This window comes from Limulus polyphemus, unplaced genomic scaffold, assembly GCF_000517525.1.
Source record: "Limulus polyphemus unplaced genomic scaffold, Limulus_polyphemus-2.1.2 Scaffold192, whole genome shotgun sequence".
In the NCBI taxonomy this organism is placed as follows: Eukaryota; Metazoa; Arthropoda; class Merostomata; order Xiphosura; family Limulidae; genus Limulus; species Limulus polyphemus.
The window spans coordinates 758,394-774,833 of NW_013665802.1; the positions used below are offsets into that span (position 1 = coordinate 758,394).

General features: G+C 33.6%; 1 protein-coding gene across 4 annotated transcripts in view; it reads right to left on the reverse strand.

Annotated features, from left to right (window-relative positions):
* LOC106478235 (ninein-like protein) overlaps nucleotides 1-16,440 on the reverse strand; it is a 130,217-nt gene that overhangs the window by 88,841 nt on the left and 24,936 nt on the right. For all 4 annotated transcript variants that reach the window (XM_022381790.1, XM_013938760.2, XM_022381789.1 and 1 more), the window contains 3 exons: nucleotides 3,231-3,424; nucleotides 2,652-2,760; nucleotides 1,890-2,083 (listed from right to left, as the gene is read on the reverse strand). In XM_022381790.1, coding sequence (XP_022237498.1) covers nucleotides 1,890-2,083; nucleotides 2,652-2,760; nucleotides 3,231-3,416 — 489 coding nt within the window. In that variant the 5' untranslated portion in view covers nucleotides 3,417-3,424. The remainder of the gene's footprint in view (nucleotides 1-1,889; nucleotides 2,084-2,651; nucleotides 2,761-3,230; nucleotides 3,425-16,440) is intronic.

Genomic DNA, 16,440 nt, shown 5'->3' on the forward strand with positions numbered 1-16,440 from the left:
CGGCCATGCTGGGCCAAAAATGAAAGTTCAGGATTGTTAAGCAAAGAATAAATTTAACACCGAGAGTAAAAGAAAACAAATGCACAACAATGAACAATCAAAATCTTTATTCCCAAAAATGTTTGTAATATCACCACATTTCTGGCCAGCTCCTAATTCCGTGTGACTAGCTGCTGGGTTGAGAGTAAAAGAGAGGAGTCCATTAGAAGAAGAAAAAGAAAAGAGAAAAAAAAGAGTAAAATCAAGAGAAAATCAAATGATGGAACTGTGTAAATGTCCCACTTTCATATTCAGCCAGAAGCCTTTGTAAGGTATCTTACAAGTCCAAGGGTTACATACTTCAACCAATGGTTAATTTTCAATTCTAAGCTATCCCAAGCCAGCTGTACTGGTTTCTATATTGCTTGTTTGGATAGTTTACCTTCCAAGCAATCCATACAGAAGCTTGTTTAAGTTAACCTGAGACTTAAAAATAAAGGTGTAAATGGATTAACACATGTTTATGGCCTGAAGACATTTATTTAACATTGACATGAGTAACTACATGCAGAAAATGCATGGTATTTAGAACAATCTACCCAAATATATCAGAATAAAGATATTATATACTGGTGAATTTAATAACTGTTCCAGCTATGATATTTCTAATTTGATGTGAGCAATACTATGAAACACAAGTAAAGTGATTTTTTTGGCATTGCACACATCTCATTTCAAATTTGCAAACTCATCCGTTATTACAGTTTTTTTTATCTGATGGTTTTCAAAATATTCAAAACATTCCAATGTAGTCAAACTCTTTTCAGCTAAATTGACAAACACAGTTCTTTAAAGTCTATGTTTGAGTAACGGAGTCTAAAATGATAAATGTTTAAATTCATTTGTATTACTGAATTTCTGGTTTGCAAGACCGTGTTTCCAGTGAAATTTAATATTTAATAGTTTCCATGAAGTCTCTGTATAAACGAATAATATATTTAGTTCAGCATTTCGAAATGGAAATACTGTAATAATTTTTATATATAGTTTTATTAAGTGTGTATTTAATCAGATACCCATAAAAACTGTTCAGTATTTGAGCACTTTTCAAACTATGATATTTACCTTAAGAGAACCATTCTAGAAATAACAGTAGTCAGCAACCTGCTCTAGCATAAGAAAATGTTAAACCTGCTCTAGCATAAGAAAATGTTAAACCTGCTCTAGCATAAGAAAACATTAAACCTGCTCTAGCATAAGAAATGTTAAACCTGCTCTAGCATAAGAAAATGTTAAACCTGCTCTAGCATAAGAAAATGTTAAACCTGCTCTAGCATAAGAAAACATTAAACCTGCTCTAGCATAAGAAAATGTTAAACCTGCTCTAGCATAAGAAAATGTTAAACCTGCTCTAGCATAAGAAAACATTAAACCTGCTCTAGCATAAGAAAATGTTAAACCTGCTCTAGCATAAGAAAACATTAAACCTGCTCTAGCATAAGAAAACATTAAACCTGCTCTAGCATAAGAAAATGTTAAACCTGCTCTAGCATAAGAAAATGTTAAACCTGCTCTAGCATAAGAAAACATTAAACCTGCTCTAGCATAAGAAAACATTAAACCTGCTCTAGCATAAGAAAATGTTAAACCTACTCTAGAATAGGAAAACATTCATTTTCTAGTGTTCATCAACAGATTAGCTTCTTAGCTGACACACGTACTTCTAGAAGTTTGGTAACTCAGTATGTAAAAATAACAATCAGTTGTAGAAACCTTGGGTCTTGTCCACAATATTAAAATAAAATAGAATCAAATGAATAATGTGTTTCCTGAGTCTCCTTTATTTCTGCTAATGGGTATTTTTTTAGAATAGGTTCTCACCACAAAAAAGATTTAATAATCACACTTACATGTTTTAAATCACTGCTGTTCACTTTAGGTGAAGAGATCCACATCATATTTGGTGTGTTATCTGGTGTATAAAGCACTGCTGAATCCGAATAATCTGTCTGTGTCTCATTTTCTGCACCTACTAAAGATTCTGGCCGAGAACGTCTTCCATACTTCTTGTTTCCGAGCACCAGTTTGGGTGACACTTCACGATCTACAAAAAAGTCATGTAATTCAAGTTCAGCTTGAAGTTTCCTGCATTAACAATAGCAAGAACAACAAATAATTAGAATGTGTGAAAACACAATAAAAGTTGTTCAATCCTTTAAGGTTACAGAGTAAAACTTTAGCACGTAAATATATTAAAACTGAGCAAAATAAATTAACCTACTTAATAAAAAATAAAATCAGACTTTTGATTAGAAACTTAACTAAAAATTGAAGTATACACCAATAAAATTAGAAATAACTTATCATGCTTTTTCTCAATGGTCACATCAGTTTTTCATAACAACTAAAAATTTTAACTGATGCTTACTATACTGGCATTATAGTGACTATTAAGTAAGTCAAACTGAATTATTCAGTAAGAATGAACTCAAAAAGGAACTACAGGTGAAACCTTTTTCAAAACAGTGCCAACAAATAAAATGTTCTCTATCTTATTTGATACTATATGTTTTGTGTCATAAAAAAACAACCCAGTCTTTTCTAACTTTTACAGCATCACAAATGGAGTCACTGAATGATTATAAAATGTCAATTCCTGGATCTTCACAAACCTGAAAGTTGAAAAGCTGTAGTACCGTCACAACCTTCTTCCTCATCTTTGATGTCAACTGATTGTGTTAACAGTGATATGAACCCTTCTTTAAAGTCATGAAAAGCAATCTGAAAAAAAAATATCTGAATTATGTTTTAAGATATCACCAAAAAATTGTAATTTGGATGGGATTGTATGAAAATGTTATGCAAGATATTTTTTCATAAAAACCAATGTAATTTGTGAAAACGAACAACAACCATACAAAAACTAGATATCTACTCAAAACTTCAACCCAAATTTTGAATCTTCTCAAATCATAGATTTTAATTTTGGTTTCCTAATAAATAATAACAACAACAGTAACTTTATTTTGACACTGTGAACATACTTCAAGATATTTTTAGGTATTTCTGAATATACACATTTTGTTTTTCTTTAGACAGAAGAAGGTAAGAAAAGCCAAAACAAATTAATACAATATGGGTTTCCTTTGCCACAATTTCATCAACAATTTTTCTATAAGACGGTACTAGTATATTAATCTCTAAGGCAGGTTAAAGTGAATATAAAGCATCAAAATGTGATCGAAACTTACTCTTGCTTTGGGGTCACTACCAAGCAAATGTTTAACAAAGATATTAACTTGGTCAGTCAACTGCAGTTTCTGGCAGAGAGATGTCATCTCATCTTGGCCAAGATAACCAGTCCCTGTGGTATCACAACTTTCAAATACCTCTCGTAGCTGGGCAACATAAGTATCTTGACTGTTGTCCTCTTCCATCACCCACCCTATCCAAATATATAAAGTTGAAGCATACAAAACTGATATATTAATTAAAAAATGTTTATAACACAAGTAACAAAAACATGCAGCTACAACATGGCAAAATGTAACAAAATTAACAATATTTTTGGCCAACAAATTGATTATTTGTTCTTAGAGCAGTTTTAACCTTTTTCATTTCTTATAGATTTGATGTCAAGAGAAATATTACATTTCTATTTTTGTTAAAAACATCTTCAGAATAACTTATTGGTAGCAATGTAACTTTTAATTCAACAGTCCTACATAATTAATGATTTTATTTACTGTTCAGATTTTTGTAAAATCCAAAGACCTAATATTTGATACAGGAAAGTCATATATTTTATCCAATTCATTCTTGTTAGTTTGGCTTTCTTCACCATGGGCTCCAGAATTTCCCAATATTATAATATGATCAAAATTCTTCTAATCTATATTCTACATTGTCATACAAACTCCAGCATGTGGCAGCAAAGAGTGCTCACAACATCATGCATAATCAATACAAATCAGATAAGAATGAGGTTTCCAGTCTCCATGTGTGTGGAAGGGGGAGTCCCAGTGAGTAGTTTTTCTGCTGCTAGAAGCATTTATGGATTGAATAAATCATAAATGTTACATTTTTTCATTTGTTTGTAATAACTGATTAATAATTTACAGTCAAAATATTAACCAACCACTGGGTTGAAGCCAAAAAATTATGAATTTTTGGCATAACCAATGATTGTGCATACCACTACCACTTTCTACAAATAATTTCACTCACTCAAGAATATTTCAGCTTCATCCAGTTGAAACTATCCTTCATTCACATATTGCTTGACATTTTTTTCTTTTTGTAATTGAATCAACTTTATGCAATGTCCACCCACTAATCAACAAACCATATCATCATATACACTGTTAGTGTTAGCCAGACTTCCTGTAGCTCATGCACGATTACCATGGTAGCCAACACAGACTATCTCTGTTAGTTATGTCTTGATAACCATGGTACCATAATGTGTTACTATCTAGGATCCAAAAAACTCACCTCACTCCCTCAGTTTCATAAAATAAGTAGTGCATACATTTTACTGTGAAATACCACTTGATAGTTCAGAAAGTACATAACACCACTTCCTTTCACTCAGTGACCTTCCAATCAAATGGCTATCCTAACTGCTGAGATCAGCCAAGATCAGGAGGTCAAAGTTAGTATTTTAGCCAACCATCAGAGCTGTAATACTGCTCCTGCACTGGCATTTCCTTTTTTAACTGCTCTCAGACAGCAAGACAAGTAATTCCAGCTTCTTCTTCCTCATTTGAGTGATTGATTTAGTCAAACACTGGGCTGTGCAGACTCAGCATCTGAATCCAGCTATTCCAAGCAGTGATCTGCTTGACATATTTAAGAAAGCAGTCTGGGCTTTTCTTGCCTGTACATTTACACATCCTATATACCATGGAGTCTAAACACAAACCTGTCTGAAACATCCTAGACTAAATGTCATGAAGGGGTGGAGTAGTAGTTGTTGTGCTCAGGAACCTCTGTGTTTTGACAAACATTAGATCCCTCTCCTAATTGAAAGAATGGCAAGTTATGGAAAGCAGCTCATCCATAGGCTCTGCACAACCCAATATTTGTCCATGACCTATACTAGTCACACTGGCAGGCCTCATACATAGAAAAGATCTCAAAAACCCTATGGGTCACCATCTTCACCAATCAGTGCTTACTTCCGTACCTAGGTAGGTGACAAAATAGCTCTAGCTGGAAGAAATTATCCCTCAGCAGCACCTCCAGTCTCTGTCAGCTGGTATTGCAGAGTTGGAGTTGACCTACTTGGTTGGCTAATGTCTGGGACTTCAATACAGACTGCTCCATTTACGTTCAGACTAACCAGGTCATGCAACTCTTCAGGTCAACCCTCAGTCAATCATGCTTCCTATTCACCAAGATCAATTCTCAAGTATTGATCTAAATAAACAGCTTGAGAAGTCCCAGGATGCCAATCCCCTCCCTGATTCTGCAACTGGAATGAGATAATGGTTGAAGACCTTCACAACATTAGAGATATCTGACATCTATAAGAGAGCTATTCAGAAGCCCTACCATTCTCTCAAACACCCATCTACACTCATTGATGAAGTCATCCTCATGATTGTAAGTCCTTAGACTTGTAGAAAATGCCATTTTCTCTCATGCGAAGATTTTAAAACTTAAAATGCACAAGAATTAAAATGGTAAAATGTACTTCATGGGGAAACAGAAAACTCTACAAAAATGTGAGCACCCAAAAGTTCTTATTATAAACTTACTCTGTAGTGTTTTCAAGTGCACTGTAGTAACCACAATAGCTAGAGAACCATCACAGAGTTAAAATTAATTACTTTTGAGAAGCAAGAAAGAGACTACAAGGCAGCATGAACAGAGGGAAAAGTAATCTTTATCCATAAAGATAATCAAAGTGAATGAATGCACTTAAATATGAGACAGTGCTTCACTGAGTTCTGGAAAACTACTATTTCAGAAAGTTACTTGTCTTTAAAATATTGTAACACATTAAGGGAGCACAACACTATATGCATACTTTTTTTTAGTGCTATCCCTCTCAACACAAATGCACTACCCACATCATTATTGGTCATTCCAAAAATAAAACAGGAAAATATATCATTAGCATAGCATCTGAACTATCAAAGGAAAATATCATTATCTACCTTTAAGCAGTGTTTTCTACTAAAGAGGAATGAATATATTACATTCAAATGATCCTGGAGTATCACCACACCATTATTGTCCACAGTGCCATGTCTGATCATACTCTATCTGACCTGCAGTACAGTTTACATTGCAAAATGTTCCATCAGACAGATATCATGTCCAAAGCACAATGTTCCTTCCTATACTCTTTCTATAATACATCTAGTTTATGACATTAATGGTTTCCCAGTGCCCACTTCAACAGTCTAATCTTGTAAAATTTCATGGGCACTCCATCAATCAACTTGACAAAAAGTATGGTTGAAATACTTATCTTGGTGAACCCATACCTTATTGGCCTTGTTTCCAGATGAAGATCCTTCTTCATTATGTACTATTACCTATGGTAGATGGACACCTTTTGCAAGTGATCTGTGTGTTCATGGATTATCATATTTTACATACTTTGCTTACCACAACAGGTGTGCAACATGTTGCTGGTCTCCTTTTGGATGCTCCTGGTGCCCCAAGCTGATCCATATCCCTTTGTCTTCTAATGTCATTAAGTACAAGAGATATTCTCTTCTTGGAAATTCTGAATCCCTGATCAGAACACATCTTTATGATCTGAGTGTATGAATATTTTATGTCAGAAGGGCTGTTACATACTATTTCCAAAAGCAATCAACTTTTGTGGCATCACACAACTTATGAAATGCCAAACAATGTCAAAATGTAGGTCTGATAGATCTGTTCCATAATGACTTTATATCAACACTGGTTATCAAATGACTTGCTGATTTGCATATTCAAAATCGTTTTAATACAATGCATTCAACCCTACACACACAACAGTTTTTCCATGGAAAAGCTCACACAGCACCAAAGGGAAGGCCCAAGTCAACAGATAACTAAAGCAAAAGGAGTTTAGTTACATTCCTTGATCAAAATTATATTGTTAAAACTACACATACATAGCTAGAAACTTTTATGTGCAAAAAATTTTGATTCACACATCGTAAAAGCTTTGATTGTTGTGGAAAGTTCCCAAGAATTGTCTAAGAAACTCGTGCACATGTATAATGTGCTCAAGCAGTGATGATGAATTGCATCAACTATACACAAATAATGTTTATTTGTTTTGAATTTTGCGCAAAACTACACGAGGGTTATCTGTGCCAGCCATCCCTAATTTAGCAATGTAAGACTAGAGGGAAGGCAGCTACTCATCATCACCCACCGCCAACTCTTGGGCTACTCTTTTACCAACAAAAAGTAGGGTTGACCATCACATTATAACGCCCCCACGGCTGAAAGGGCAAGCATGTTTGATGGGACGGGGATTCGAACCCGTGACCCTCAGATTGCAAGTCGAGTGCCCTAACCACAAATAATTAAGACAAGTATGATCCTAACAACACAGTTGATTTGTGTAAAGTTCTTTTCCTAGCAAGCTATCTTAGAGATAGCGTTATAAAGATACACTACAAAGCATATGCGTACATGAAATGATAATAAGTGTAATGAGCGTATTGATGATTAGGGAGGCAAAAATTAAACTGAACAGTAAAAAGTAAATATGAGCGTGACGATGACTGAAAATATGGACATGTATATTGCCACTGTAATTAAAACTTAATTTATTATGTAATTTCCTTGTAATATAATTATTAATAATTTGTTTATAATGTTCCATTTTAATAACACAAGACGCTTGTTAAATTTTTTAAAGCAAATTTACAAAAATATGTATATAGTCCTTCATTTTGTTGATGTCCAAGCCATATCTGATTCACTATGGTGTTTATAAAGTCTCCTCGTTTGCCATTATTCGGTTTTTAAGAAACAAATGTTATAAAATTTGATTTTTAAGGAAATTTTCCAACCGTTCCACATACCAGGTAATTGAATGAAGTTAAAACATCTTTATATTATCTGGATGAAAGTCAATTTAATCATTTTCTGGTTGATTCTGTCGCATATTAAGATAAATAATGAGGTTTTTGTAACACTTAACCCATTATCTTTAATTAAAACAACTGTTTTCGAAATGAAATGTTTAACATCAATTAACAATAACAGAAAATTCAATAAAGTGCTGTAAAATATTTACATCTTTCGATTCTTGAAGTCAAATGTAAGGCTAAACTGTGACCTACATCTTTTATATGCCGTTTCGCCCATCGTGTGTAACAACGGACTAAGCCAATCATCGTACAATTCCATATGGAACTCATATTATTACAAGTGTTTGGAAAGACTCCACATCAAATACTCATAAAGAATAGGTTATCACGAAACGTACCTTAAAATAACAGGACGTCTCACCAAATGACAAATTATTATAGGGCGTAGCAATTTATTTGTAACTTGTTCTGCAAACTACGATAAGGTAAATGCCTCGTCAAATGTTTGAAGAACGTGTACACTGATACAACACTTCAATGTCACTAGAATTACCTAACCACGGTTCGATATCTGAGCTTTATTAGGATTTGAAATTCAATTATCACTCGACAGACCAGCGGTAAGCTCGATAGCTTATAACGCTAGATTTCGGGGGTCGATCCCTGTGCGCCACCCCACCCACAGTGTGTTAGCGTGTTAGGCATAGCACAAATAGCCCAATGTGTAGCTTTGTGCTTACAAACAAAAACAAAATCGATCCTTGCGGTGGGCACAGTGCAGGTAGCCCATTTTGTGCAGCATTCCACTTAAAGCAAGTTTGATGGTTACGTTATCTTCACTTATCATTCTAAAATATATATATATTCATGTATGTATAAAGAAAGTCCTCATTCAAACCTAAGAAACAATGGATGATTCGAAAATGAGAATATTAACTGATAGAGTGATCTTAATCGTGGCTAAGTTCCAGAAAAATACATATTGCGATAAATATAGAAATATATGCGATATTTGATTTTTCTACCCTGCTATGAAAGAGGAACGATCTCAGATAAGATCAAGCTTCGACGATTTATTAACACAGCATGAGAGTAATAAATAACATAATAAGACGTTGTGTATATATATATATATATATATTCAGTTTAATCAAACTATCTCGCGATTATCTCCATTCCTTAATGTGATTTATTAACTGTTTGTTGTTAGGCACAAAGCAACAAAATAGGCTATCTGTGCCGTGCCCATCACGAGTATTGAAACCCAATTTAGCGTTATGTAAAACATTTTGCTTTCTTTTAAGGATCAATAAGCGAGTTCTCCTTTGGATTCAGAACAACACTACAAAGAATATGAGGAGTTGACAAATTAAAATAACACCTGCTTATGACATCAGATAAAAATGATCAAACGTAACGACAACTTAAGACAATCTCAACAACATTTTTTGAGGCTGGTATTTTTATTTCTGATCGTACTTTTATTTATTTAATTTTCAAGAACCTACAAAAATAAAATGATTAATCCGCTACATATTTTGATTAACAGTGGTTTTTAATAAAATCAATTAATTTTATTTGGTTTAGCGCAACGTTAGGTTATTTTAGTTTAGAATATAGTTATATCAGAAACTTCATAATCCACACAATAATTATGAGGGTTTAGATTATTTAACAATACACAGTTTAAGATCTAAACTTCGACGGTTCTTCATATTTTCAACAATTCATAGAAACTTGATAACCCACACAATCATTATGAAGGTTTAGACTATTTAAAATACTCAACGGCTAAAGATCTAAATTTTGACAAGTATTGTATGTTTTCAACGATTCATAGAAACCTGATAACCCACAGATTATTTATGGGGGTTTAGACTGTTTAAAACAAGGGGGAATCCTCAGTACCCGCCGCTGTAATTAGATCTCAACTCGGTCAAGAAAAGGAGCTATGAACTAAAAGTTTGGACTTGAAAAAAAAAACTCAGAGCCATTCTATGAGCCGCTGTGCCGCGGTTAAATGCTCAACAGCTTAAGATCTAAACTTTGATGAGTACTATATGTTTTCAATGATTCAAAGAAACTTGATAATCGACACATTTTTATGAGGTTTCGACTATTTAAAAATACTCAACAGTTTAAGGTCTAAACTTCAACGGGTACTGCATTTTTTCAACAATTCATAGAAACTTGATAACTCACACAATCATTATGAGGATTTAGACTGTTTAAAAATACTCAAAAGTTTAAGATCTAAACTTCAACGGGTACTGCTTTTTTTCAACGATTCATAGAAATTTGATAACCTACACAATCATTATGAGGATTTAAACCATTCAAAAACATTAACATTTTAAGATTTAAACTCTGACGGGCACTGCGCAACACAAACCTACTCATTAATTTTTATCACATATTTGCTCTCAAATAGGGTGAAGGGCAACGATATCCACTAAATAAAACCATAAATTAAAGTGGCTTTAATATAACCAGCTTATGCTCATAACAGCAGATTTTCATATAGCATATTTATTTATAATTATACCTCTGCAAGACGTTTTATTGCAATGTTATTATTAATAATGAAAAGCGCTTAATTATTCTTCTGGTTTTCTTTAAGTTTTTGGAAATGCAAAAACAATAAAGGTCTTTTAAATTAAATGTAGTTCGCTATACAAACCATGCTGATAAAAGTGATTCGCCATCATTGTTTCTACATACTAATATAGTTTCATTTGAACTTGTACATAATCATTATGAACATCCGCATCTGTTGTTGCCAGGTGTATAAAAAACACACTCTGAGCCATCTTATTCTTGTAAGTTTAATCTTAATACTAGAAGCCTGTGGCCCCCACTCTCTTTAACTAACCTATAACTCACTTTTGTCTATAATAAAGATTATCATATTATCAAATCTTAAAGATGCGTGTATTACAAAATTAGAGCTAAGTATCAGTTTGAAGACAAAGAAGAAACAAGCCTACCTGGTACAGAAACAAAGGTTTTCATGGCCTATCTTAAAATCGTCCAGACTCCAGATTGATTTTCCTCAAAATAATTAAGTTTAACTCGACTAGGCGCGTGTTACATAAATAAAAATATTCACTAATCGCCAACCGAAGTTTGTTTTAACTGCCGACAAATAAAAGCTCTTTAAATGCTACCAACGAAACCGATCATCAATCGTAAGTCCACAAGTAACAATATTCACACATGCTAGCTTGAGGTCTTTGGTCTTTTGATTTACAATTTTAACGAGCACATACTTATATACGAATCGGAGCATGTAGCCCAAATTATTTTCCACCAGATGTTGTTCTGCGTTGGTTTTTATAAGAAATGTATTCATAAAAAGAGACGTCATGTATGTATACAAACAAGTTATTGAAATAAGGTTGGTTATGCATGAGAGAATACAGGTGTAACGTGCATTAGTGTGTGCAGTCTTTTAAAAAACGGCTATTTTCGCAACCAGGTGAAGGCGGTGAAGTTTTCCTAAGAAGCAAGGGTTTTTCTATTTGCGACTACTTTACTTTTCAAGTAAAAACTACAGGACATTGATACCTCAAATCTTGTACTTCAAGTATACTGAAAAACGATTTCAGCTTGTGACCTATCATTGCACAAGAGTGTCACGAGGCTTACGTTGATGATACTAAATAATGTTATTCCCTTATACATGTACACGATGTAAACAATCGCAACACAGGGCCGATAACTTTGAAAATTGTCAATTTGTGCTTTCACGACATTCAGAAATATGTGTATGTGCTTTAAATTACTAAAGATATAACTAAACCCATATAATTCTCAAGTCATTTTTATTGCTTACTGGTGAAAGTTTAAAAAATGTCACTTCGATATAATTAGACATAGATTTTACACACCAAAGTTTTCTTTTCTGTTTGTTTATTGGAAGAAATTTCACAAAAGATATATTTTCAGGCAGAAATGTAGATAGTGCTTTCACACGATAATACTTGCAGTTCTCCAAACTACACAACGATGTTATGATACATTTTTGATTTGTTTTTGTTGAATTTCTAGCAAAGCAACCCTAAATTTAAAGTGAGAGACTAGAGGGCAGGCAGTTAATCAACTCATGGGCTACTCTAATAGAATAGAGGAATTTGATTGTCACTCTTATAATGCAGTCAAAAGTGTGGAGAGCATTTTCTTCAGGGTTTTTTTTTTGTGGTAACTGGGTGAGAACCTGAGATTCACGGCCCGGCCGGCAAACTAATCACTTGGCTGCGCTCGGCCCCTATTTTATGAGTAGATGCTACATCCACTTTTTCTTAAACTTACACGTGGATAAACTTGGCTAAAGAAGATGTGAACGTCGATGTAAAGCTCACTAAATGGTTAATTCTGTTCAAAATATCACACACAACAATTCTAAACATTTGACCTAAATATTACATTCTACAGCGCTGCTCTACTTGTTCAAAACGTCAGGACCATGCAAGCGAAATTCGTGTTGCTCTTACAAAGTAAATTTTAAAAGTTCTATAACACGATGTCTCACTGCGAAAACAGGATCGAAATCAATACATGTGAAGTTTTCTTATAAACTAACTTAGGCGTATACACACTATATTCGTCTGTTTCATCTTATAAGTATAATAACCAGCTCAGCCCAGTATCAGTGCCGCTGAAATAACGTTCCAGTAGGCAAGTTCTGTATGTAAGGCATATGATTAGTATCAGGGAAAAAATCTCGAGCAAAGAATTAAGGCTGAAATAAAAAAATTATTAAAATTTCAAGAAGCATTAAAAACAGGGAAATGCTTTTTGAAGCAGCAGAAAAATTAGGAAATGTTAACCCTCTTGTCGCCATCACTTAGAAACTATAACGGGTATTGACTAGCTAGAAGTCGAACTTATACAGTTAAACAAAATCTTTCAGAGATTGACTACAGTTACACGTTTAAAATGGGGTATTGTTCCAAAAGACACTTTACTAAAATAAAATACTTTAAGCATTATTAATATACGCTAAAGGACGATCCTATATACGAATCCAATTCCGTCACCTACTCTTTTTTCGTAAATAAAATTTCTGGTTGTAACAACTAATTATAACTAAAACCTAATTATTACTTTCCCAGTCCTTCGAGAGAGGACTGGAGAGGTAATGTATTTATCTGATGTAAATAAATGTACAAGTGCACTAGTGCAATGATATCGGTCGCAAAAGGCTGTATAGCAGCATAAAACTCAAGGTTTAGCTAGAAAACCGATATTCAGCTTTATTTCGTTCAGGTATCAGAGGTTAATTTACACAAACCGACCACAACATATAGTTATCTTTGCTTTCTAGACAGTCGTTTGGTCGCCATTGCACATGCTGTGGCAGGAGAGAAGATGCGGCTAATGAACATACATAATATTTTCAATATTCATGAAGGCTATATTATATACGCCGAACTGTCAAGAATGTACTCTAACAAATCAAACTGAGTCAAGATTAGCAGTCTATTAAGTAATAAAACAAAAGTAAAATTGAGTTCAATATTTGTCGAAAGTTTCCACATTTTCCTTCATGATGTGGATTTTAATACTTGGCTAAATATATTAAACAGACTTGGAATAATTGAATCGTGTTTGATATTTTTGTGATTTTAGTCAATCCTCAGACCAACGTTTAACCGGAAGTCCCTCAAACATGAAGCTTGCGCGCCACGAGGCATATTCTGGAATCACTTGCACGTTATGTGTACTATTACTGGTATTTGAATTGCATGTCTACATGCGTATTTTTTACATACGATAAATACGTATGCTATGAAAATATATTTTATTTAAAAACAATCAGCCTTTGGTTGCTCCAGTTCTATCCAAAATGCCACTATCCTAGAAATGAAATTTTGTACATATTAAGTAGATAAAAAGTTATTGGCCTTTTAAGTAATCTGCATGAACATTACCAAATTCCTTAAATTTAAAAATAATCTCAATGACATACGTCTTGCAAATGGACGCCCATATTCTGCTATATTTCACTGAAAGCTGCTTTAATGTTTAAAAGGTTTGTCTAATGCAGTTTTTCCTAAACTCTTTTAGTCTGAGGCTCCCTTGATGTGAATAAAAAAGTTTGAGCCCCCCCCCCAATAATTTAGCATGGTTATAGAAAAACAGTGGCGTAGTAAAAATAATAACATCTCCTTTCGACATACTGTATCATTTAATTAATTCAGCATATTTGTTTTCAGCCCATTTTTTGGCAGCCCTCCAGAAAAAGCTTCACAGCCCCTGGGGGCCACAGCTCCCACTTTGGGAAACAATGGTCTAAAGGACTGGAGGCATCAGTAAGCTATGCCTACATTTCTTTTTAGACTATATTATGTTGTGATCATAAGAGCAGAAATTCAGCATCATGTGATTATGATTTTCAGTGACAGCAAATCAAATGTTGAACAATCATAAGACATCAAGACATCTCAAATATGCTAATCAACTAATAAATATATAACCTGAAGAAAATAACTAATAATGTATTCAGTAAAGTATTTTAAGAAGAATACTTAGTTTATAAATCTGGATCATTTAGGCTCATTTTTACATTTGTAAATTCCCTCTAAGCAAAGGACATGTAATTCACAAAATGAAACTTGCATAGTACATACACCTTTATGCAAGTTGTGTTGCTTCGGCAGCAACATAAGGTACCATAAAAAAATTTGTGTAAACACTAACTTATTTGTCCCAGATACCATACAAATAAGAAAAACAAAACAAAAAACAGATGATCAGTAGAGTAAGCATTCCATTGCATGTGTCACTGATCTCTTCTGTTTACAGATGAAGAACAAGTTTTACATATAGAAACAACCATTCATGGTTCTGAAAAAAGCAGCCAGTTATTTGTTGTATTAACTGTGAAGCAACTTGTTTTGCACAACAACAAATCGTCCACCAAAACAGAGTGAGTTCCATCTGATGGGTGTGAGAAAGAACAGAAAAACAAATGAATCGAAGAACAAGTACAACAAGTGAATCAAAATTTTGAATCAATGAACTGACTATAAACCCTGAACAATTGGTACTATAGCAGCAAACTAAAGCTCTTAACTAGTAATAATAATAAATACATTATTCTAAGAATGACAATTTTCATTTTTCTTACACCCAAAAAAGAAACATATTAAACATCCTAACATTGTATGAAACATCATACAAAAAATCTATATTAGTATCATGATATATTAATAAAAGGCATTAAATTTATCTGTGCACATATGTGTGTGTGTGTGTCTATGATTATGTTTAAACACACATACACTTTCCTACAGTAAGGTCAGAAAAAAAAGGTCATGCACAAAAATCTAAAAAACAAACTTGTTAAAAAATATTAATTCTCAGCTTCAGACATCAACAATGTGAAAGGATGCAATAAAATAAGGACAAAAGCAGCCCATGAAACAAAACAATAAAACGTAGGTGTGTGAATTTATACCAGGCAGAGCCAACACACTTCTGCAATCTATAATAATATATGTCTGTGTGTATAACCTAATATTCTTGTTAGTCTATGTAATGAAAGTATAAAATGAAATGTATAAACAACAAAACTGGAAAAAAAATTTTTTGATTTCTTAGTTTAGAGTCTCCATTGATCAAAGAGGTTTGTTTTTATTAAAAACGTTGGTGATATAACAGAAAACACTTTAATTCAGAAACGATTTAAGTTTAAGATTTGATCGATATTTTTGCTTTCATGATAAATTTTATTCACTTGTGCAAATATATCAACCCATGCGAAACTGGGTGCTTTCGTTAGTATACAATATTTGTGTAACAGGTTTATATATTTCTTTTTGCGTAACTTAGGACTAATGTTAATGCTGATGGATGAACTTCTTGTTAGTCTATGTAATGCATGTAACTCATTCAAATCCCTGTATCATGACAGACACATGATTGTTTTATCCCCATATGAGGATTTCAAAGTGTTAGGTTGTGATACCATCTTTATTCTATAAAATGAGTAGTTGGCAGGAATGAATTACAAATGCAGTTCCTAAGACAATGAGGAATTGCTGATTTGCAAAAACTGAATGACTTGGGAACCTCATTTTCTGCATTCCTCCTTCTATCTAGTCCAATGTTTGTCCTTTTTTGTGACAAATGTACTTAGGTCACTTTTTGGCATCCACATTGCTTCTTTTAAATTCCACAAGAATTGCAAGTTCCATTTCGTCTATTAATTTTTTTTTTTGGTATTACAGCCATGTTGATAATATTGGCACGTATGTTTATGTTGTTGCGACAGCCGAGGTCACGTGACTAGTATCACTCCACGTCCTTCTCGAACCTTCGTGAATTGTCGGGAGACTACTAGATTGGGATAGTCTTGTATATATATAAGACGGTCACAAAGTGACGGCAACAATGTGTGTAA